We start from the raw sequence: 22685 nt of genomic DNA on the forward strand, positions 1-22685 counted from the left end.
CGAGGACTCCCGACGGCCTATGGTTCTGGCATAAACTGAGCATTACCATACTAACCTGTATTAACCATACAGGCCTCAAATCTCTACACTACACCAGTAAATAACCACATAACAGCATTCAGTAATGATAATCTATGTGTATTTATACATTTACATCTATCCTACAATATTTTTCCTATTACTTTACAATAAAATTCAATAAAGATTTATCAAGGCAGATTATTTTACCCAAATTTGCATACACCAAAGACGAGAAGCATTTTAAAATGTATATGTACATGAACAATATTCTATCGTAAGCAAGATATAATATAACAAACTGTATTAGTCTGGCAGTGTTCACTTGTCCACATGTATCTTTCCATGTAGATCTTCTAATATTATTACACTTTTTCAGACGCCAGTAATTATAGAGTCTTTTGCACTTTCCACTCAATTTGGTTACCGTTTCGGGTGTAAAAACTAAAAGTTTGTTAAATTGTCCAAAGTGAAACGCATCTGATGCGAGTTCCATAAAGACGAGTATTAGTTAACTTGAACAAAGCGTGAACAAAGGTTGTTGTTCATTTTCAAAGCCAAACACCCCTTATGACGAAAATCTCTCATCACATTCATTAAAGCGTATTTAAACGGTCATTATTTGAATACTGTCATTCGATCTTCGACCTGATGCGTACGTAGTATTACCAACACTTGCATAATATACAGTATAACCAGACGAACACACATTGAGCATCACGAGACTAAACAGTAAACACACGACCAAACCTTGTCAATATTTAGCCACATATTTCATACGAGATCTACGTCGTTGTATCTGAGATAGAAAGCTATTGGAAGGTTCACTGCTTGTTTCACAAACTTTATAATTATCATCTAAGAACTCGTTATCGCAGCCACGCCGTGGATTCTCCATTTGCTTCCAAGTTTTATCGCTATTTGGCGACCGAGATGGAGAGGTGGGCGGTGAAAAGTAGTTCTTCTTAGCAACTGGAGGCCTCCATTTCCCAGGGGAGAGCGGTGCGTCGTCCAGGTCGTCTTTTCGTTGAAAATGCGCAGCAACTTCTGCCGCATTCGCTGCTATTTGCGCACTTAAATCTACCTTAAAATCTACGGCCTTTCCAACCGTTCGTTGGTCGTGGAAACCAACACGTCTTAAATGCTGTACTGTTATGTCATTTCTATCGAATTTCTCCGCCTCGTTGTAGGAAATACTGCGCTTTGCAAAGTGCGTTCCATGAGAGCGGGAATTTGACATAGATTCACTGTTACTACGATGTGACCGGACATATTGGGACACGTATTGAGGATTCTCGTAGTATCCATCTGGATCACCTGGCATCCCCGATTCGTAAGGTACTACAGCTTCATAATGCCCACTGTCGTTGTCGTCATAAGGTGCATGAGCCAGCGGTGCTGAGGCTAACCTGTCCAGCGATGATGAATTACTTGAGTAAAATCCAGAATCAACTGTCCAAGACTTTTGACGAGCTCCCCCTGAAAATGATAACATACTGTTTAGTTTAGGTTTAACAACCTTGCTGTGAAGAAATCACTTCTGATATCACCTAAACCAATCTATCTTCATAGTATATTGTCACACAACGTACCTCGCAAGATTTCCTCCATGGGAGGGGGTGGGGGTAGACTCATCTCACTGGGGTTTGGACTTGGAGGTGCAGGTGGGATCACTGGAGCCGGGGGAGGTGGCAGGTAATCGACCGACTGAGAATCCAGTGATGACATGGATGAATAATAGGATTGATTTGTGGCTGAATCTTGTGATGATACTGACAGTCGCGACGATCCTAGATGTTTCTCCATGTAATTGTCACGTTGCGGGCTGAGAACGCTGGATCGACGTACGGGAGGCGCAGGTTTGTGCGATGCCGCTGACATACTCTTACTGCGCGTCAGTGTTCCTTTTTCAGGGGAGCTCACGCGCGATGAGGGGGAGCTGGACCGAGATGACGCACCAGAGGAAACGCTGTATGAATGCTGCCGGCGATGATGTGTAGGACTTCCTGGAGGAGTGAGCTGTGATGACAAGGGATAGAGAGGGAAATATGTGAGCATCAAGAGCAAACGGGAATGTAAAGCGATACACGTTGATACCTGTTCGTCTAGAAAGCCACTTTCCGATAGTTTAAAATCTTCAATCATCTGTTCCCCAGCGTCAGGCAAAGTGTTTGGTTTTTCACTTTGTCTTGCCGCTTCTTGTAACAACGCGGATAAATTCTCCGCATCGCCGAGAAGCGATACTTCTTGCTCCTAGAACATAACATAAACACAAATTCTTTTTCAAGATTTCTTTGACGTGAATAGTTAGGAAGAGAATGCCAGACATTCAGAATCATTAAACTTACCACAACAGGTTGAAACAAATTCAAAAGAATGCAATAGCGTGAACGTTCTTCGATTAAAACCTTTCTCAAAGCTCGTTTTTGATGCTCCTCAAACACACCAAACTGTGCACTTGCCATCTAAAATGTGTTTTCGGGAAAACCATTATTATTACCTAGCGAAGTTGCAAACATATTGGAGTGGTTTTTGAGGCTTAAACTGACCACCAGCACAAGAGCCGCTTGCGAAGAAAAAAAAGCTAGTGCTTTGACTGGATTAAACGGCGTAAAGTGAAATTATTGTGCAAACCTTCATGACAGCCTCAAGTCGTTCCTTCTGACCAAATTTTCCTACACAATTCAAGAATTATAAACGGTTACGTCCCATGCAGGGATAGAAACCAAAGCAAACGGTTACGTACGAGGGTTAGAAACTAAAGCAGCACTCATTAACCTTTTTTATTCACTTTTTTATGCAAACGAACTGTTTCCATGCCAACCTTCTTCAAATCCTGTTTTGCTTTCTTATATTCTAAGTATCAAGTAAAAAAAGGAGAATTAAGAACCTTAACAGGTGATAACCCGAAGAAAAAAAAAGGCTGTATTTTTAAATCCAGTGGTAAATCACTCTACATGTTATCACACATACCTTTCGAGTTTTCTTTATCAAAATGGTTTACAGATTTCTTCCATTCATCTATTTTCTCTTGCAGAGGCACAATGAGACTATCCCCAAACAAACTAAAGAATGAACATTGAGTTAGGTTTAAAAAGTCTAATATCTATCAGGCCTCATTTTATGGTAACTTAATACATAATGTGGAGTTTGCTCCCTAAAGTAACTGGCAGTACTCTTCAGCTGATGAGTTAAGACTCTCTGATGTTAGACAGACACAGGATTGAGGAGGTTTTGACAGTAAATGATGCAAGTAGAAGCTGGTAGATAAGATTTTGAAACCATACCCTGAAAGGACTCTCAACTTCTGTTCAATACTTCGGTGTCTTATTACCATCTTGGTCAAAGTAGCACCCACATCTTTTGAGGCACCTATTTTCAGTATAAAAAATGATCTGATTATTTGAGTAAACAGTAAACACTTACACAACAGTGGTAGATTGAAGGTGAAAGGTCTAGGATTAAGCAGCAGAAACTAACACACTAAGCTTTCATCAAAGACTTTGGAAAAACAAGCTCAATGATAATGAGTCCAAGGACAATGTCATTGAAATGGTTTTAAAACACATTAGTAGCTAACACAACCAGATATGAGTGCTTTTACATTTTACTTTCTATTATGCCAGATTATTTTAATCCCATCATTGGATTAATTCAACCCAAGGGTTTAATCCTGGCAAAGAATCAAATCCGTCACATGACCCTAGGGAAACAGACCTGCCTAATGGCAGATTTATCACTCTGAATAATCCTGTCATTTTTCTACCTCATAGATTTAAAACACTTGACTAGGTACTTAAGATTAAATACCAAAGAATTGCATATTCAAAAAATACAGCAGGATATCTTGAACAGGATTAAAACAAAATATGACTTGCCCAGATAAAATATCAAGGCTTTAAGTGTCAAAAGGTTTGTCAAAAACAGATCATTCATTTTAAAAATTCATTTACCTAGCAATGTAGTAATGTTTTCAATGAGGAAATAATCAATTTCAAAAAAACTGAACTGCCTCTTATGCTGAAAGCTCCCCTGGTCTGAAACAACTAGTCAGGCTGGTCAATACATTAGCACCTGCTTTAAAGTAATTAATGTGCGGACATTGTGTGGGATAATGAAGGCTAGAGTATTGTTTAGGACTATTGTTCTCTTTGACCAAAAGAAAATATGATCAGGTTACATCTAACTTTTACATATGATCATAAAGAATGTTGAAACCAATAGTATTTGTTCTGTGAAACATGGTAAACTAACCATAACATTCCACAAACTCAACCATTGAGATCTAGTTTTTCGATGAATAAATGTCAAAAGTTTATAGTTTTGTCTACCAACAAAGTTGGCAAAAGGACTAAACTTCGTATCAAGTTCAACAGATTACAATACCATCTGTTCAAAATATTTTTAAAAACATTATGGGCAGACAAATGAAAATATTAGTGAAAATGCATCCAGACGGAAACTATACAACAACACAGGTATTATCTAAAGTCAGGAAACGCTAATTGAATAAAAAAGATGCAAAGTCACGATAATTTCGTGCATTACATATTTGTCTGTATTCAAGCATCATCATGCGGTGAATCAATCAAGGATACGACAACTATATAAATCCAGTCATGTTTCAGCGAAACCCAACACCTTATATAAACTAAATATAGTTTAAAATAATAACCCACGCGGTTTTTGACTATGGTTTGCCAAAACGTGCAAAAGAATAATTTGAAATATTGTTTACATACTTTGACAGGATGGGTTAATGTCAACTCCCGTACGACTCCGTTCTCCCGTACAAGCAATTTGATGATAAATAATTCACATTGTTATATTTATGAATCATTTAGCATGTTTGCAATTAAGCTTTGAAAATTGAACGACTCTTGTGCAAATAGTTTTGAATGGCAAAGAACTCTATATTCACCCCGCCGTCTCACGCAGAACAAAAGCAATGAAATATTATTCTCGAAAAACTTGCCCAAAGCTTGAAAACTTGCTGTTTAATTGTAAGTAGCTAAATGGTGTACTAATTAGTTTGAAAGATTAACGGAATGATAAACGGCAAGCACGCTCTTCGAACAGCAAATGCTTTTTTGAAACGATCCCAATTTTGTGTTAATATATAGCAACACAGTTGTTGGTATTGCTGGACAATCGCAGATGAATTAGTTTGCTATTGTTTCGACATTGTATAAGCCTTTACAGCCAGGATTTCTATGCCAAAAAATGTTAATGAAACGGTCACGCATTCGCGATAATGGTGACCGGCTATTATGCTGGAAAAAATGTTTATATTTAACCCTAAAAGAAGCAGATCTTGGAGCAGATTTTTCGCACCGGTCTTTTCGTTGACAGATGCGTTGATGTAAGATGGTATTTAATGAAGATTGGCTGCTGTTTTTTATCGCAAAATACACATGACAACTCCGAAATTAGTTTCTGCTGTGGCGCTTCTAAAGCTTCTCAAAAATCACCGGGCGTGTTTTATTGGCGCTGATTTTGAATAGAAACAAAAAAAAGGATAGAAAACAGTCTCATTTGAATCCCACACTCTTAAAATCAAAATACATTGACAGTCTGCGAAAATCCGTTAAGCCTAATAGCCCAATATGACTAATATTTCAAGAAAGTAAAGTCAATGGGGGTTACAGTATTTGCATTGCACTAGTCTAGAGAATAAAATTATTACCAACGGATTGGAAATGAAAGAAAAAATCATTCAACTGTCAAGTAGACTCGCTAAAACACTATAAAATTTGATAAAGAAAGAGATAATCCTCACGCATGCTTTTGCCCGAGAGGTTTATTATTTATAAGTCAAGAAGTCAAAGACCAACATAACGCGACACACTTCGAATTATTTAGTATTTACTCCCATCTATTTTGTCACTGAAGGACACTCGATTTGATATGTTTTTGTGATTTTATCGGACACACACCAACTAACAATATTTGTACAACCAAATCGCCGAAACAAGATCACATTTCAACAATAAAATTGACAACTGACCCGCGTGAAACGGAAACGATTTGTTCCCAAAAAAAATACCGAGATTTCCTATTGCTCTCAAAATATTGCAGTTTCTTTTTATCGTCTCCACCAACCTTTTGAAGATGTTGCTGCATCGGCTATCTTCATCATTGAATCCAAAAATGCTTCTAGTGTCGCTGCTGTTGACCTGTTATATATAGTATGACAGAAGATAGTATTTCGCACAGGACATAGTAACGTTAATGTCATACTATAGTCATGATACAACAACGTGGAAATCATTATAAATAATTATACAATATCTTCGCCTACCTTAGCGATGCATGTAGTTTTAAACCTTTTGAAACAAAGTCTTCCCAAAGCGGTGAACTCCCCTGATAAATACAGAAAAAGTTTTATAATGTTGAACGTCTGCCGTCTAGCACGCGATCTTAAAAACAAAAGGCGGTCCAAAGTCGATATAACAGGCTAACCTTTAAGTCGTTTATTATTGATTGAATAATACTCGAATCTTCAGCCATTTCTCCTTCAGTCATTTCTTATACACAAACACATATAACCATGTCCCTAAATCGTCGATGTTGTTGTTCAGATTATTAAAAATCCACGAGAAAATGTCAAAGTGTGAGGTTCAATGTTCCCCGATGTCGATGAACGATCGAACACTTTGTCATTAACCGCAAAGGTCAATATTGGTGTTTCCACGTTGGAAGCGAGAATATTCCATAATTGGTTTGTAATTGGAAAATGGCATTCTTTCCGAGATTTGCGCAATACCAATTACCAAATACGGTATACGATTCCTAGAATTTGCAATTAAGTTATTAACTGAATATGTAAGAAGGTTCCGATGTCACATCTTCCTTTTTCCAATCTTTTTTAACTGATGAAGCTACTGATAAAATTATCGACCAGAATTTTTGCTTCGAAATCTGCTTTTGCTTCGAAATCTGCTAAAAAGTTGCCAGTAATTCGGAAAATTTGCTGTTAGCTTTAAAATTTCTAGTAATTATTGGTATCATGGATGTCTGAGAAAAGTATACTGAAAGTCGAGCAGCACGAGCAAGAACGATTTCTTTTACTATAGATACCAGTAAAACTGTAAACTGAATTTAAAGTCATAGAAATCATCGGTTTGTCACAGTTGAGACTCGAGTCTCGAGCTATATAGCACGTCTTGTGAGAAGAACTCCACCCAGTTTTAAGATACGAAACTAAAGAATTATACGTGAAAGTAACTTTAAGCCTTGTTATACTGTTACACTTCTTATCAAAAACTGTTTGTTGATTTCCCTGCTGCGATTGACTGACAAGGCGAGTGGATTTTTTTTTCTTTCCCAAACAGTTCAAAGATCCAATTGAACGGATAAAAATGATTACAATCTTCATCATTTCATGTACATATTACTTTGGCTGTTTTAAGGCCATCCTGAAACGCATTACAGTGGACAGATCTCTCTCGTTGGATATGAAAATTCCCAGGTACGAACGAACAATGACAATAGTATTGCCGAGATAAGGCAACATAAAAAACCGTCTAAACCGCAAGGATAATCCCTACTTCTAGATTTCCTTATCTTTCACACAGATGGACGAAAGTTATCATGCTTAGAAAGCACATGCAGTTGGTATGCTGGCTGTTCTGATCGAAAATGGGTGATTGCCTGCGAACCACACTATCTCACCTTCATATGATGAAAGACTTTTAATTAAGATGTGAATTTTGGATCAACGCAGGTGATCGCATAAAGAATTCATTTTACTGGGGGTTTGTTAATGGTTAACTTTTTTTTCGTTTCTAGGTATGGAAGCCGTTTGTTCGCCTTCAAACGCTTCACTGGCTATGTAACCCGAGAATTTTTTTATTTCACGATTAAAGATGATGAATGTATAACTAGATCAGTGTTACTAAACCTACCCCACCCCCACCCCCCACCCATATGCCCAATAAACCACCCATTACTTGCTAAGGTGTTAGACTGCAGTAATATGATTCCTAGTATTATCATCAATATTATCATTTTTCTTTGGTATGATATCATCATTCTCAATACAACTCTCTCCTGATTCTTTAGTATCATCTTCTTCACCCTTCCCAGTATTCCAACGTACAACCCAAGCAGAATCAATCAACAACAGAGCCAAATGCATCACAATAAGTGGCAAACTCATGAGTCCTGCATCACCAAGCTCCGGTGGTAGGAAGGTTATCACTGACAATGTGATTGCCAGGGTCTTTGTGCTCGCCAGGACAACCAAGGTTTTCCGTACCTTCAGACTAACTCTGATCAACCAAGCTCCAACATAGTTCACGACAATCATAACAAGATGTAATGCAAGGCCCCAAAAAAACACAATCACAAGATTAAGTATGGATACATTCCGAAAAGATCCATCCAACTTTGCTTTGCTGACTTTCATCCACGGTATACATACTAAAAATGTTATGCTTAAAATTTTCAAGAGTTTTGTGTGATCTTGTACAAATGTTTTAACATGAGTTATGCAAGTAGAAACCTTTCCAACCTACAACAAACAGAACAAAGTTATTTAAAAGTTAAGGATATTACTTGAACATACAGTAGCTTTAAAAATGTATCTGAAGGCATAAGTTTACTTACTACAAGTGGGATCAGAACTGTGATTGCAAGTTTTATAAGTAATGTGACAGCAGAGATTTTAACACCCTTTACAGACACCAGCCATGTTGCTAACAATGGCACGGTTACCACACCTAATATATTGGTGGTCACTGTTAGAAGCAATGCTATTGGTACATCACCACCTGCTAAAGATACCTGAAAATAAACAGAGTAAAAATGCAGCAATTAGGTAAACATCGAACTATGTTTTATGATCTTAGAAGATAAAGCTAACCCTGAGGGTTGAGACTGTTTGCATGGATAAAATTGTCCCTAGAACTGCCCCCAGGGTGCTTAAATGAGTTTAAAACTTCACATATAAACACTTGCATTTCTGGTGCTATATGAATTTACCTTTACCAGGCTGACTCATGGAGTATGGTGTACCTGGTACTTAAGATCATATCATAACACCAACTAAGAATTTAAACACTTACCAAAACTATCCCAGATGCCACAGCACAGGGTGAAATGTAATAAATTTCTAAACCAATAAGGAATTCTCTTGGTCCAACTATACTCTCTTCATTTTCTCCTGATGTTTCATTACTATGATTCTTATTCTCATAATTTGCAACACTTTCTCCAAATGGAAGCAGCTGAGTCAATTTGGTACCAATTATTGTTGTAATAAGAACAATACTTATTAGACCCCAAATAAACGCTTTATATTCCTTGATAGCGTCCTTCATTGCTGCTGTTTTAAGTTTCACACCAGAATGAAGAAATACCATGATAATACAAATATAAGTTGATCCTTCAAAGCTTCCTACGTATGCACCAATTCGTGGGAAAACTAAACCGACGAACAACGCAATTATAATTCCCAGCATCATGAATTGTTTGAACATTAATGGCAGAAGCTTTTCGTGTAAAAACATTTTGAATCTGCCAGGCTTCTTCTCGTTTATGTCCTCCGTTGAAACACTGTCCATGCTCATCCTGATAAAAACAACTCGACGTAAGACATTCAAAATATTACATAATATTTATTATATAACGTTATGGCCGCACTGACTAGAGTTCAAAGTTCACCTGGACACAAAGAGCAAAGGCGGCAAGGAGTAACAACAAAGAACACAAAGACTACCTCCTTCAACCTCCTCTCTTCCCCGAGACCGGGTGAGGGTTGGTGAGGGTACTAATTCCGCCCGGTTCCCCGGGAAGGCAAATACGAATCCGCCATCGTGAAGCTTATTTCAGATCATTCAGATATGTCAGAATATCCAAAATGCGACCAGACCGGAGTGTATATTTGAAAAATCCTTACAAAAACGTTAAGTTTATATGCAAATTTAGTATATATGAGTAGACTTTGTAGTTTAAATTTTTCCCACAGTAAAATTCATTTCACAATAATTAATACAAGTGCATTATTGGAAGGGGAGGCCAGGCCAGGCCAGGCCAGGGAAGGATCCAACCAAAACCAACACCGTCATGTCATGATGGATAGTTAGTAAAAGAAATAAAGAAGAAAGATCGGACTTAAATATTCCCCGAAAATAGAACAGAATCAGCGAAGTAAAACAATAAAAACTTGTGAAATAAATACATACAATTTAGGCCCAAAGTGTACCGGCGAATCAAGCGGCTATACTAAACACAAAATTAACAAGACATTTCAGCAAACTAAGCCGTTCAGTCATTTATATTGAGTTTCCTTTTGCCGGAATGACGATTATTTTAACGTTAAAAACCAACAAGGATTGTTTCAAAACACTAAAAGAATATCAAAACACTAAAATTTCTCGCTAAAAACACTTAAAAAAACGTTTAGGCGTTTAAATCTTGTCATTTCCAAGCGTGTGCCTTATTAGTCGTTTTCTGTGCATATACTTGTTAGGGACCGCCCCCCCCCCCCGGGACCAGGAAAAGCTTAAATACGTTAAATTTATCTTCGCTCTCAGGGCTAGCCACTCTAGCTGATTCGTCTATGACGCTAGGCTTGTGGCGATGCATACTCTGTTTCTCACTGAGACGTAACGGTTAGGTGCACATACATCATGGTCTGGGGGCCGTAGTGCATCTCCCCCTTAGACGGCCGTTAAGATGTGAGTTATGGGGGGGAGTTCTTCCTATAGCAACCGCCTTGCACCTTTCGTAGTTGTAACTATGCTGAATATTGCAGCCGGTTGTATAACCAGGTTAGATTGTGGCATAGGCTGGATGATCTCTTTTGGGTGTTTTTACATTCTTTCCCAAATTTTTTTTTTTTTGGCATGCTTTCCAAATTTTTCTTTTGCATCGAAAAAACACTGTTATTAAACATACATGGAACGGATATAAAAATTTATATCGACTGAAAACCACCTTAATTTACCCCTTAATACTCTCCCCAGTCTCTGCATGGCTGAGTCATGTACTAAACAATAGTACAATACCAGAAATCATTCATAAACACCAAACATCTTCATCAACCTTACAGCAGTAAAACAGCAACAAAGACATTCAGACAGTCAACTCTGCGTTCTCGTTAGTGCCTTCAGCCCGAGAACTGTCAATCAAAAGTCTGGATAAATCCCCTGGCTTTCCCTGCGAGTTTTCAAATTCATATTTCAAAATATCTGACATTGAAAACAACTCAAGATTTTCTACTAATTGTGGACTTAGTTTATTCATTAATACTGATCCATGAGATAGTTTGAACAAAGACTCCACCATTGTTGGGTATACCAGTGCAGTATGGTAATCCAGGTTACAATGAATCAAACCAAGGTCTTAATCACTAGACCACCGCATCATTTGTTGAAAGCTTATTGTTCTTTATTTGACCTAACCCTTTTCGAAGCCTGATTTTAAATTAAATAGTAAAGCCAGAGGAATCGCGGAATTGGGGAACGAGATTGATATTGTAGATAATGTAGAATACTATATATACCTTTTTAACATTATCAATCCGACAATTTCAAAATCCTCATCTCTTTGAAGGACCTCACGGTGGTCACTTTTTAAAACCGAACGTTTGAACTTCGGACCATAGATATAATAGACCATAGATTAAGATATAATAGACCAAATAAAAGACCATACCATTTTGTTCTAACCACTGGTTCTAACCTTCCTTGTCCGTGGTCATATTTCTGACGTCATAGCGCGTGTTCGAACACGCGTGTGGTGTTTGCAATCGTGACGTCCACGAGCGCGCCATCTTCATTTGTTTCAAATTTGCGACCATCAACAATAGTAACAGAATTTTTAAAAAAACTTTGTTCAAGTGATTCAATATGGTTGATCTTAAAAATATCGACTTTAAAGAAGTATTATTAACAGGATTTTCAATCGTGGGTGCTGTATTTATTGTCGCTTTGCTTATATTGTTTGGTAAGTTGAGCTAAATAGGACGGTTTGCAAATTATTTATTACAAAGCCGGTTCCATTGTTTTGAAGGCTTGTTGCTACCCTTATTTTATACAGGGTTGTTTTCTTACATATGACTCTCTGCCGTTAGCTTTCATGACTTTCCTTTGCATCCTCTCTGTGTTATTTATCCGATGATATCTGCGATGCACCTCCGGGGAGTACAAACAAATACTTAGCTTTCTTACGTTTGTATTTACAAATGTGTTTAGTACAATTATAATTACAAGCAGCGAACATTTTGAAGTGTTGCCTCAGGTTAGAGAAGTTCATATGAAACCGGCCAATCATGGACACAAATATCGTTTCAAATTATCAGAATGAATTCAAATACAAACTACTGATTGGTTTGTTTTAGTTCAACTTATTGTACCATTGTAATGTAACCAGTATGTGTATTTCTATTTTTTTCCAACTAGGCTGGTTCTTGATTTGGAAATTATTCTTAGTGAGATTTTCGTTCATACGGGAGCTGGTTTACGGCAGTGAAGATGCTGCGAATAAAGCTAATGTTGCAAAGGGTGCACAGAATGCTGATATGCAACTACGACGAAGTTCAAGGTTACGAGAGAGGCAGAGCAAAAACCAGCATGGTCAATTATGAAATATTTTTCTATGAAAATTTTTATCATGTATTGCAGATTAATTCAGAACTAATAAGAATCAATAACTATTAGCGAGAAGTCATTATAAGTGTTATTTATTTATTTTTTCTTACCTATTTACGTACTTGGTCATGGAATTTTTGCAAAATTTTTCAATATATACTTTTCACCAATTAGAAATTTTGGGCTCATCCCAGTCTAACATACTCAGCACTTCAATCGATTTAAGCTTTAAGAATTTGTCTTTGAATTTGAAGAATTTGAATTTGCATCAAGTTTAAGCAAAAATATTTGACCAAAGTTATTGTTTCAAATCATGAAAGTTTATGGATGTTTATCTAATGTTATAGTGTATGTATGTACATATTTAAGAAAAACTGCTCTGGCTGAATGCACCAAATCAATTCCATTGTAAATATCTCAATTTATTTTACCTAATTAAAACTGATGTTGTATACATTGTAGTTGTTATGAGGTCCACTTTTCAAGTCTTATTTTCTAGCATCTAATGTACTGCAAATCCTCGTATAACAACACTACAATGTCAAATATCTTGAATATTCCACATGTCATTAATAAGACTTAAACCCATTTGTCCATGGCATAATTCTGGTTATGACTGTGTTCAAATGTGCACCATATGCCTTAGTCAATATATCCTGTTGGTGAGATCACCTGATATCCCCGATAGAAACCTTATTCACATTTTAAAATAGCATCTGCTGTATCATTGACCAGTGGGGCACCAACTAAAAGCCATCATCTTTACCTCCATTTTATTTTGTGATTGCCAGTTGCTGTATACCATTAGGATACTTCTCTTTAAATCTTTCAACCACATCTGCTTCCATGAGCCTTACTCCATCAAGCTGGTTCCCCAAGGTTAACCTGAAATGTAGTTAAGTTGCAGTTAGATAATTTGCAGTTGTAATAAAAATTAGCAAGTGTCTGAAGAACTGCTTTTAAAATATTCGTTGTTTAAATAAACCTTACCAGTTTGGTTGCACATTGTGGGGTCGTCCAAACAATTCTAAAAAAGTCAACATTATTATTTTGTCATATTTTCTAATGCTTAACTTCCAATGATAGACTTTCCAAACTCACCAACTTTCCTAGTTCCAGGCGAGAGACGCTCAATGAGACCATAAATTTCATCTGGCTTGTGACTTGTTGATCTCACTTCAGCAACAAGCACATCACAATCTAAACCATTGTTCATATTTTTTGCCTTTCCTTTCACACCAATCTGCAGAAGATATGTAATAATAATTAGATATGACAAGCGGAATTAAGGAATGGTTCTGCAGAGTCTAGAGTCAATAATAGAGCTAGTCTAATACCAAGCAATGTTCTTTGCCATGGTTAAGCCAATGGCCAGTCCTTCCGGTTCGAATCAAACGTTGAAGTTGATTAGTTTTGACCCAGATCAGTTCATCGCATTGATCATATCTAAGCACAGAATTGAAACTCAAAAAATTAAACATCCGTAATCAATTAAAATCAATTCACAAAGAATACACCCTACCCCCAAAGCCTAAGGCATTCTCTTCCAAGTTCCATGGCCCTAGAATTGACAAAAAATTATATTTTTGAAATCAGTACTAGAGACAAACAATTTCCAGCTATTATGCAGAACTTTCATGTAAACAGCAACGAGGCACTGACAGAAGAGGAGACAGGAATTGAAATGCTGATAAAGTGGAGATGAACTGTAATACCTGCCAGTGACCCATAAAAAGATGTATCCTTCATCCTGAAGTTTAGGAACTGCAAGTTTCCTCATTTCATCATCTTGCATTGTTCCATAAGGAAGCTAAAAATGAAAGATAAAATGAATTTCAAATGTTGGTTGTAATAAAGGGTTCCTGTATTCATAATTCACTGTAAATAAACAAAGTCCTTCCACTATGTATATTCCTTTTCATAATTTTTCTATTTTACCTCCATATGAATATCCCACGGTGGGTCAGCCATGACAACACTAAACTTTCCTATAACGCTGAAGTCCAAGTATCTAAGATCACACTGAATCCACTGAAAAATAAAGTATCAAGTGTCAAATTCAGTATCAAGCATGATATACCTGTCTATGAAAACAAAAAAATTCACATACCTGGGGTGGAATAAGAGTAATATTTCCACCTGGTGTTGACATTGACTTCTCATTCTGCGTTAAGTAGAAAACATTGTATCTTTGGTTAAACCCCTGTTTCGATTCAGTGAATGCAATGTTTTGTTGACTTTTCACAGTTTTAAAATCTCTACAAGCCTACCTTATCTTTCTCCCCTATCTTTTTGTCTCGGTCTTTTGAAACACCGGTGTAATCAACCTCGTAATGCACATACTAAGAGATGGAAAAACACAAATGATTGGAGAAAGTTTTAAAAATAATACTTCACGAAAAATTGGCATTTCATTGAGTATCTATTATAACAGGTCAATTGAACTAGAAAGACTAATTTCTATTCCTATGTGTAGGGAGGGTCCTAAGGGATTGTAGTTCTGGTCCTGATATGAACATAATGAAACATATATACCTTGCAAGTATCCATATGAAAGCAAGTGTTTAAGAAAGAGCAATCTCCGAGTGATTCTAAAACAAGTAAAAATATTTAAAACTCAGTTTGATGCAACAACCGTACAATATGGCTGTGTAAGAGAAATAGGATTTACCATCTGTATGTTTCTGAATAATCTTCCGAAAATGAACCTAAAAAATAGTGACAAAATGTTTGTTATAATATAATATTACAGGCCTTGAAACAAAGTCTAAAGTAAAATATTATTGTTTTAATGTATATATGTACCTTTTTACAGTTATCACCACTACTTCTGTTTCTCTTGCATTCCTCACGGGTGCCATGTTCACAGAACTCCTGGACATTCGCACCTCCCTGGCTTTTAAATTTCTCAACTATCAACTGCTCCTATAGAAATATACGAGAGAGAGTTTATTTCCATGATGGATACTGGTACAGGTGAATGCAGAGCTTCATTAGGATTTTAGAAATCTAAATTTAAATTACTGTACCTTAGCAGATTTAATATTCAGTAAATCCAGAATATCTTCACCAACTTTCTTTGTCTAAAACAAAAAAACACAATTGATGCACTATTCTTCAAACTCTCTGCTTAACTAAAACATGTCTTATTTCACAAATTGTACAAATTAGAAGTTGAAATCTTACTTACCTCAGTTTGAATTGTCGTCATTGTAGAAAGCATCGACTATATCAAAAAATTAAATCAAACACAATTGAAATGGATAACTTTTAAAGATATATTTCATTAGTCAATAGAACTTAATTCCATTACCTGGATGTCATCGTTATGAATTTTTTTCTTGTCTTTGCTGACTGGAGAAGCATCCCGTGATTTAGAACTTTCTCTTGATCTGTTTCTGTTGATAAAGGTACAATTATAAAACACTTAGTCAAATAATTTTAATAGACCTAAGCTTACATACGGCAGAGAAATGTCAGAAAGAATAATGACTAACCTGTCTCTTTTTCTTTTCTTAGACCCCTGTCCAGGAACACTTGACGGCACTATGAAAATATTACAAATGGGAATTGAATTGCAGGATTCTTTATCACCTACCAAAGAAATTATTACAGACACGAAATACCTGAAGTGGCTTTCAACTCTTCAACAATTGCCTCCAGCTAATATTTAAAGAATGAAAAATCCAAGTAGAAATAAGTTTCCATTCCAGCTCCATGATTAATTAGAAGTGATTAAACTATTTTCGTGTTTATGTATTTTTTACCTTTGAATAATCCACTTCCGTCACAAGAACACACGGTATTCCTTCACTTGATAACCCAGGTTTAGTTCTACCAATTAAAAATATTTAAGTTAAATATGTATTGAGTAATCTTTCCTCTGAAACACTCTTGCTCAAATCATTTGTCTTTTCCCTAACAAATTGAGTGCTCATATGGTTGACCTTAAACTCACTTTATAAAATTTTGAATGGCAAGCTTTTCTACCAGGCCAGTAACATCTTCATGAGAAACAGAATCATCCAACTCTGAAGCAGCCTATTAGAAATTAAAAAAAAAGAGTATACCCTAATATATTTGACCATGATTAGCCAGGTTAAGTATACCATAAACTGATATTTTCGACCATGATTAGCCAGATTGAGTTCACCATAAACTGGTATATTCAACCTTCCACTGGTATTTCCAACCATGATTGACAAAGTTAAGGAATCAATCAACCTTCATTCTGATCAACCACACACATATCTTACAACCAAGATAAAGGATGTGCTCTCTATATTAACTATATTTATACTGTTTTTAAATGTTGAGCACACAATTTGCACATTTTCCAGCCAGGATTGGTCAGGAATCACTTACCTTTGAACAAACAACATTTAACTGTAAAGAATTGACAGGCATGGAGAGATTCTTGTCAGATAAATGAACTAGTATCCATTTCTCTAGCAATGGATTGGTCTTCCTAACTGCTGGTGCAGCTTCTTGCTTCACCTCTGCAGGAGCCTCTTTTGGTGTGCTTGAGTCATCCAAAGTTAAAGTTGTTGATTTTTTATCATCTGTTTTGCCGGAACCACCTGTTTCAAAACAGGACATATTGCAGTTCATGCCTCCAGAATGCACGTCAACATTAAAGATAGTATCAAGTATCAACACAATACCTTCACTTGCTGCAGATAAGATCCCTTGCCTTTCTTTCTTTCTTCTCTGTATTCTTTCTCGTAAACTATCTTGCTTCTTTTTATGTGCCTGAAGCTCAGACCATGTGTCCCCTTCCGACATGTTCAATAAAACCACAATATCCAACCTCAATCCTTACTTTAAAGGCTCTACAGTCTACAGCATAGTTTGCGCCAACGAACTATACTTTGTATCGAAAATCCTTGGTGACAAATCACAGGGTTGCTTGACCTTCTTTAAAACGTGGTTAAGAATCAAATACTGTTCGCACTACCAAATACAGTTAAAAATCAGCCGTTAAAAACTGGAATTCACAGTTATACCACAAGTATACCACCATCAGTGACCACCATGCGCTAGAATTTTACCAACTGTCCACCATCTTGAATTTGACCGAGTGTCAAGCGGTCGGCACTAGATCATAGACAAGATACGCACATATCTGAAACTGCTATATATATTGGTCAGCGGGTGCCCTAATTTGATTTCATGATAAAATAGCGCGCGAAAATTGGCTCGAAGGAAAGAAATATTATATCCCTGCAAAGGATATTGATGAATCATTCTGTGACATAGTTAGTGGATCATTCTGTGACTTAGTTGGTGATAATTTCCTTCAAGTTTCAACAATTCATCTAATGTCCCACTGGAACCTCAATTGAAATAGCTGAATATAAACAGTATAACCTTTATAACAATACATTTTGAATGCATTTGTTATACCATAAAGTTGCATATTTCTCTAATTACAAGGCCAGAGCTAAACCCGTTGGTGGGAAATGCAGCCTACTTTAGAATTTACTCTATCTATAAACGCCAGACGATTCTACTTGTCAGTGGTAGAGTACTGCTAGTTAATTAATTGGTTAAATTAGTTTCTAAGCATTCTTTCATAGGTTGATATATGGAGGGTATATATGTATATGTATATATATCAACCTTATTCCTCCAATCTGATAAGGTTAAGCTAAGCTACAAAGATGTGATGCTAGAAATATATCAGGTTCAGTTGGTGGGTGTTTAAAGTGTGGAATTTACTGTACCAGTGTTCCAGTAATTTTGCCCCCCCCCCCTAGTAAGATCACCCTTCCAGGGAGGAGGGGACATAAAATTCTTAGGAAATTGGCCCCCTTTCAGAAACTTCACCTTTCCTTTGCAATTTTTGTTCTCTGTTAACACATTATCATTGTATTGATAAACATAATGGAATTGGTCAAATTCAAATTATGAATTAAATAGTATGTCTTAGTGTGTATGTACAACATAGTGTGTATTATACCCATTCAAGGCTCACATTTTGCAATACTCTTCAACTTGCAGTCATTTTGTTATTAGAGCAAAAATTCAAAATTTATTAGGGGGGGGAGGGATCTTCTGGAAGGGCAAAATTCCTGTGACACCAGTCAGTTATAAAGTAAAAATAATATACTACAATTACATGTAAAGAAATAAGATTGTAAATATTGCTGAAACTTTACTTCCATAATAATGAATTTTAACGTTATAATAATAATAATAATAATAATAAAAATTTGTTAATAATAATAATAAAGATTTTACATACAATATTATGGCATAAGCATACGGCATATGGTATGATATTAAAACTATGATATTATACGAGGAAAGGTTGCTTCAGAAAACTATCTCTGTGAATGACTTGAGCAATTCATTTTGTAATACTCATTAAATTGTGAGTCAGTCAATACAGTCAATTTGTATCGTCCTGAGTTGTATAAATTGAAAGCGTTTACAATTACAAAGTATTTTAGGTATAATAAGACCACATTTATATTAAGTTTTGGGCAAATGCAACATCGCTGACCGTTATATATAGCAGTTTCAGATATGTGCGTATGTTGTCTATGATCTAGTGCCGACCGTGTCAAGCCGAAAGCGCTGGACCCTAATGCGTGCGAACTTCCCCCAGATCAGTGGCTTACCCCCCCCGCCACAATCTGTGTCTGTGCCCCGCCTATGTGAGTGTTGAGTAACTTAAAGACTGAGAGGGGGAGTAAATGTAGGGAGGGGGGTTCGCGGCCCCTAAACGATATATGCCAAGACCCATTTCGCAAGTCAACACAATATACTATGTTCTTCCCCCGAATTTCCATGGCCCTACCACCATACCTTTACCCCTAGGTAGCCCAGGGCCAGAGGTATGCGTGTAGTGGTGTGTACCGCACCTTTTTTGAAACGTAGAGGAAATAAGGATGTTTTAGGGCCTTCTCTGAGAGTGGCAGCCCTGATTTTCACTCCAGGTTTATTCATCTCTCAAGGTTCAAAAAGCTTAAAAAACATTGTTCACCCCTGATTTGCCGCGTCAATCCCACTTTATTTATTGTCTCCATCATTCTGTCAGGGGGGAATCCGTAATAATAAACCTTGAAAGTCGAAAACATCTGGAAAATGTAATAACTACATCTATTTAGATAAAATCATTCTGACAGCTGTTTTGATGTTGTTGTTTCGCCCAGCAAAACCGCTACACTGTAGAAAATTATGGAGGAATTAATAAACGACTTCTTGAACTCACAATCTCTTGGAGATGAACAGGAATCGCTTTCTCTGAAGGAATCAAATGTGACTTCCTTTTGCGAAGCTAATGGTCAACGGTTCTCGTTCGAGGACATAAACCCTTCTCTTAGACATAAGTTTATTCGAAGTTTGTTGGACGAGCTCTGTAATAGGCAAGATGAAAGCTCAAAATGTCTCAATTACACAGCCCGATGTCTCGAAGCCCTACGTGTTCTTAGCAGAGATAAGTCGAATTTAGGGGAAATGATCAGCGAGAAATCATGCCGTATCTTCTTGAAATTAGCCGGCCTGTGCCAAACAGCTGCTCAATTGGACGTGGAAATCGTAGTCAATGAGTCCGTGGTTGTGATCGAAGCTCTGAAATGTGTTTGTAATCTTGTGTTTCAAAACGCGGAGTTTCGAGAATATACAATCAAGTATAATTGTACAGAGGCGGTTTGTGTGCGTTTAACCTGGTTCGGGCGATCCGATTTGCCCAGAGATGTGAAGTTCTATGATCTTCGTTTGCTGTTTGTCCTGACTGCTCTTGAGGCTAACGAGCGTACCACAGCATTGCATGCAAATGCTGTTGAGTTCCTTACGGTTGCCCTGGATCAAGTTGTCCCAGGCTGCGAAGAGAGAAGGGTGTTACTTAGCAAGGAACTGGAAGTGCGAGAAAATGATTCAGAGTCACCACTACCCTCTAGGTATTTGCCTCTGTAATCTTCTGTTGAATCACGGTTTGGGTGGTCTCGTACCCCGGGTTAGCCAGCCACAGCAGTGACAAATTATAGCCTACCCTAGATTGGTCTGTCCTCCACAATCAACAAACAGCTACTCTGGGCTTCCCCTTCTCGGCAGTGCTTGAGTATCCCCATAACAAATCACACAATCAATTATTTACCCCAGTCCTTACAATTTATTATTTTATTTCAAAGGTGCAATTTACCTGATGTCTCATTAGATAAAGATGCTGTTGAATTATTTGGTGAAATTCTAAAAGTTCTCTTCAATATAACAATCAACATTAGTCAGGAACAACCCGACAATAATTTGCAACAATCCTGCTATAAACTTATTTTCATACTACGGCACATGTTGATAAAATGCAAAGACCTTCCACAAGAACCTAAAAACCTCCAGAACAATATTATCAACATGCTAATCAACCTGCCATTTCTTTCCTACAATCTCTTGTTTTGGAAAATTCCAAAGATGGAAGCCAAAGAAATTTTGAAAAACTTTGAAGTTGACCAGTGTAAAAATAAACATCCTATTATATTTGAGGTGAGTTTCACCCAAAAAATGATATTTGAATGGTCTTATCACAATACACCTATTTGCAGATTTCAGCACACATTCAGTGTTTAGAATTATGTATATTTTCTACATGGTTGCCATATGGAATTAAGCTTATTTACTTTTTATTTCAGTTCTTTAATGTTGAAGCAATCCATAAATTGCTGGTTATCTTAGATCAAAGATTGGTTGACAATCTCAACCTGAAAGAAACCTTGTCACCCCTGCTTTCAGTCCTAACAACTGTCGCCAGACACAACAGGATAATTCGCAAGTACCTTCGCCAGGAAGTATTACCATCCCTGGGATATGTTGGCATGGAGAAACCTGAGAAGCTAGACACTATTCGAGGAAGATTGGTTCGGCATCTTACCTCAGCTGTGCATGAGGTTAAGGTAATGTTATACAAATTGTCAAACTCCCTGACAAATCATCCAGGTTTTTCAACTTACCTCGGTCATTTTGGTCAGAAGGCCATGGGAAGTTATCTGAAACATAATGTGCTAGTATTCTCACTTCAATCCATCAGCATTTCAATCTTGAGGTTCAAACTGCCTATTATAGTCAAGGCTAATAACAGACAGATATCATAATTAAGCTGATTTCCCACGATCTTTTTTTTTAGGAATCTGTTGGCGAATTTTTATTTGTTTTATGTAAAGAAAACGTGTCGCGACTTATCAAATACGTGGGTTATGGCAATGCCGCGGGATTTCTGGCTGACCATGGTTTGATGGCGGGTAATAACGATGAAACCGCGGGAAATTATTCCACTGATGACGAGGAATCAGACTCTGAGGAGTATGAACAAATCAAGGATCAAATTGATCCAATGACAGGTGATTAACTGTTAACAACAATTTAAACCTCTGACGTTTGCAGAAGACCTTGTGTACAGAGTCTTGTAGCTTTGGGAAAAAAAAATGAAATCAAACGGGAAAACAATTTCCTTTTTTTCCAGGCGCGCAGGTTGATCCGAATGTTGAGAATCCGCTGGATAAAATGACGGAAGAAGAGAAAGAGCTTGAAGCGGAGAGATTGGCAAACCTGCTCAGCAAGTTGAACAAGCAAGGAATTGTAAAACCTGTTGCTATTGGCCCAGATGGAAAACCAGTTGAGATCAGCAACGAGGAAGATCAGTGAGGACTGGATAGTGTCCAGACGTTTGAACTCACTGTTACCAAGCAAATTTCTTACAAATTGTAATAGACCTGTTGTAATAATATTGTGTTTGTAGTCATTAAACTTCTACCACATTTTAGACATTTCCACTATTAAATACGAGTTATTGTCTCTCGGAATTCATTCGTTTCCAGTCATGCAATTTACCTGAAGTTGGTTCAACTAATCAGCTTGAACGGGCCAACGCACATCTCCATGACACGTGTTCAAACTTCAAGCTCACTGCAACTCTTGACAGCAAAACAATTCGTCTTTGTTAAGAAAAAACCTTTGTCTTTTACCCCGTTTTAGCTCCGAAAAATTCATTTTCTTTCTTTTCTAATACACTTACCTATCAACAGCCGGACACGCTCATAGCCGGAAACTATCCGGAAAATACTCGGATGTTTT

At 37.1% G+C, this 22685-nt stretch overlaps 4 protein-coding genes across 5 annotated transcripts; 1 reads left to right on the forward strand and 3 right to left on the reverse strand.

Moving 5' to 3' along the window:
• Positions 1–144: 144 nt before the first annotated feature.
• LOC114532745 (metastasis suppressor protein 1-like) lies at positions 145–6787 on the reverse strand. 2 transcript variants are annotated; one of them, XM_028554324.1, is made up of 11 exons: positions 6481–6787; positions 6320–6381; positions 6121–6194; positions 3306–3390; positions 2992–3083; positions 2797–2874; positions 2653–2693; positions 2367–2483; positions 2116–2271; positions 1611–2037; positions 145–1497 (listed from the first exon to the last, which is right to left on the reverse strand). In XM_028554324.1, the coding sequence occupies exons 1-11, from the start codon at positions 6541–6543 to the stop codon at positions 773–775; spliced, it is 1920 nt and encodes a 639-aa protein (XP_028410125.1). In that variant the 5' UTR covers positions 6544–6787; the 3' UTR covers positions 145–772. The 2 variants fall into 2 exon arrangements, with proteins under 2 accessions (XP_028410125.1, XP_028410126.1); XM_028554325.1 differs by lacking the exon at positions 6481–6787 and having other exon boundaries at positions 4761–6194; positions 6320–6343.
• A 284-nt stretch (positions 6788–7071) lies between these two features.
• Positions 7072–11645, reverse strand: LOC114532786 (probable sodium/metabolite cotransporter BASS4, chloroplastic). Its single transcript, XM_028554375.1, has 4 exons — positions 11528–11645; positions 9087–9591; positions 8629–8805; positions 7072–8533 (listed from the first exon to the last, which is right to left on the reverse strand). Exons 1-4 carry the CDS (start codon positions 11641–11643, stop codon positions 7982–7984), a joined length of 1350 nt encoding a protein of 449 aa, XP_028410176.1. The 5' UTR covers positions 11644–11645; the 3' UTR covers positions 7072–7981.
• A 1080-nt stretch (positions 11646–12725) lies between these two features.
• On the reverse strand, positions 12726–17685 carry LOC114532757 (N6-adenosine-methyltransferase catalytic subunit-like). The gene is made up of 21 exons (XM_028554338.1): positions 17279–17685; positions 16980–17194; positions 16573–16655; positions 16382–16448; positions 16241–16277; positions 16112–16160; positions 15928–16012; positions 15805–15840; positions 15644–15697; positions 15420–15539; positions 15286–15322; positions 15150–15205; positions 14885–14956; positions 14725–14778; positions 14553–14645; positions 14330–14424; positions 14137–14175; positions 13952–14060; positions 13716–13857; positions 13605–13641; positions 12726–13499 (listed from the first exon to the last, which is right to left on the reverse strand). Exons 1-21 carry the CDS (start codon positions 17397–17399, stop codon positions 13388–13390), a joined length of 1713 nt encoding a protein of 570 aa, XP_028410139.1. The 5' UTR covers positions 17400–17685; the 3' UTR covers positions 12726–13387.
• Positions 17686–19533: 1848 nt separating this feature from the next.
• Positions 19534–22670, forward strand: LOC114532661 (synembryn-A-like). Its single transcript, XM_028554217.1, has 5 exons — positions 19534–20521; positions 20753–21101; positions 21248–21508; positions 21739–21952; positions 22075–22670. The coding sequence occupies exons 1-5, from the start codon at positions 19800–19802 to the stop codon at positions 22254–22256; spliced, it is 1728 nt and encodes a 575-aa protein (XP_028410018.1). The 5' UTR covers positions 19534–19799; the 3' UTR covers positions 22257–22670.
• The last annotated feature ends 15 nt before the right edge of the window (positions 22671–22685 follow it).

Source organism: Dendronephthya gigantea, unplaced genomic scaffold, assembly GCF_004324835.1.
Source record: "Dendronephthya gigantea isolate DGI-Jeju-01 unplaced genomic scaffold, DenGig_1.0 000080F, whole genome shotgun sequence".
NCBI classification, from domain to species: domain Eukaryota; kingdom Metazoa; phylum Cnidaria; class Anthozoa; order Malacalcyonacea; family Nephtheidae; genus Dendronephthya; species Dendronephthya gigantea.

Excerpts from the sequence above, each read along its gene's own strand:
- LOC114532745 (XM_028554324.1), bottom strand. The coding sequence starts at position 6,543 with ATGACTGAAGGAGAAATGGCTGAAGATTCGAGTATTATTCAATCAATA. Across the intron at positions 6,195-6,319 it reads AAACTACATGCATCGCTAAG|GTCAACAGCAGCGACACTAG; the intron begins GTAGGCGAAGAT and ends TATATATAACAG. Across the intron at positions 2,272-2,366 it reads ATTTGTTTCAACCTGTTGTG|GAGCAAGAAGTATCGCTTCT; the intron begins GTAAGTTTAATG and ends GTTATGTTCTAG.
- LOC114532786 (XM_028554375.1), bottom strand. The coding sequence starts at position 11,643 with ATGGTCTATTATATCTATGGTCCGAAGTTCAAACGTTCGGTTTTAAAA. Across the intron at positions 9,592-11,527 it reads GGATTGATAATGTTAAAAAG|GATGAGCATGGACAGTGTTT; the intron begins GTATATATAGTA and ends TGTTTTTATCAG. Across the intron at positions 8,534-8,628 it reads CAGTTCTGATCCCACTTGTA|GTTGGAAAGGTTTCTACTTG; the intron begins GTAAGTAAACTT and ends TGTTTGTTGTAG.
- LOC114532757 (XM_028554338.1), bottom strand. The coding sequence starts at position 17,399 with ATGTCGGAAGGGGACACATGGTCTGAGCTTCAGGCACATAAAAAGAAG. Across the intron at positions 16,656-16,979 it reads TAAATGTTGTTTGTTCAAAG|GCTGCTTCAGAGTTGGATGA; the intron begins GTAAGTGATTCC and ends AATTTCTAATAG. Across the intron at positions 15,841-15,927 it reads TTCATAACGATGACATCCAG|TCGATGCTTTCTACAATGAC; the intron begins GTAATGGAATTA and ends TTTTTGATATAG.
- LOC114532661 (XM_028554217.1), top strand. The coding sequence starts at position 19,800 with ATGGAGGAATTAATAAACGACTTCTTGAACTCACAATCTCTTGGAGAT. Across the intron at positions 20,522-20,752 it reads GAGTCACCACTACCCTCTAG|GTGCAATTTACCTGATGTCT; the intron begins GTATTTGCCTCT and ends TTTATTTCAAAG. Across the intron at positions 21,953-22,074 it reads TCAAATTGATCCAATGACAG|GCGCGCAGGTTGATCCGAAT; the intron begins GTGATTAACTGT and ends CTTTTTTTCCAG.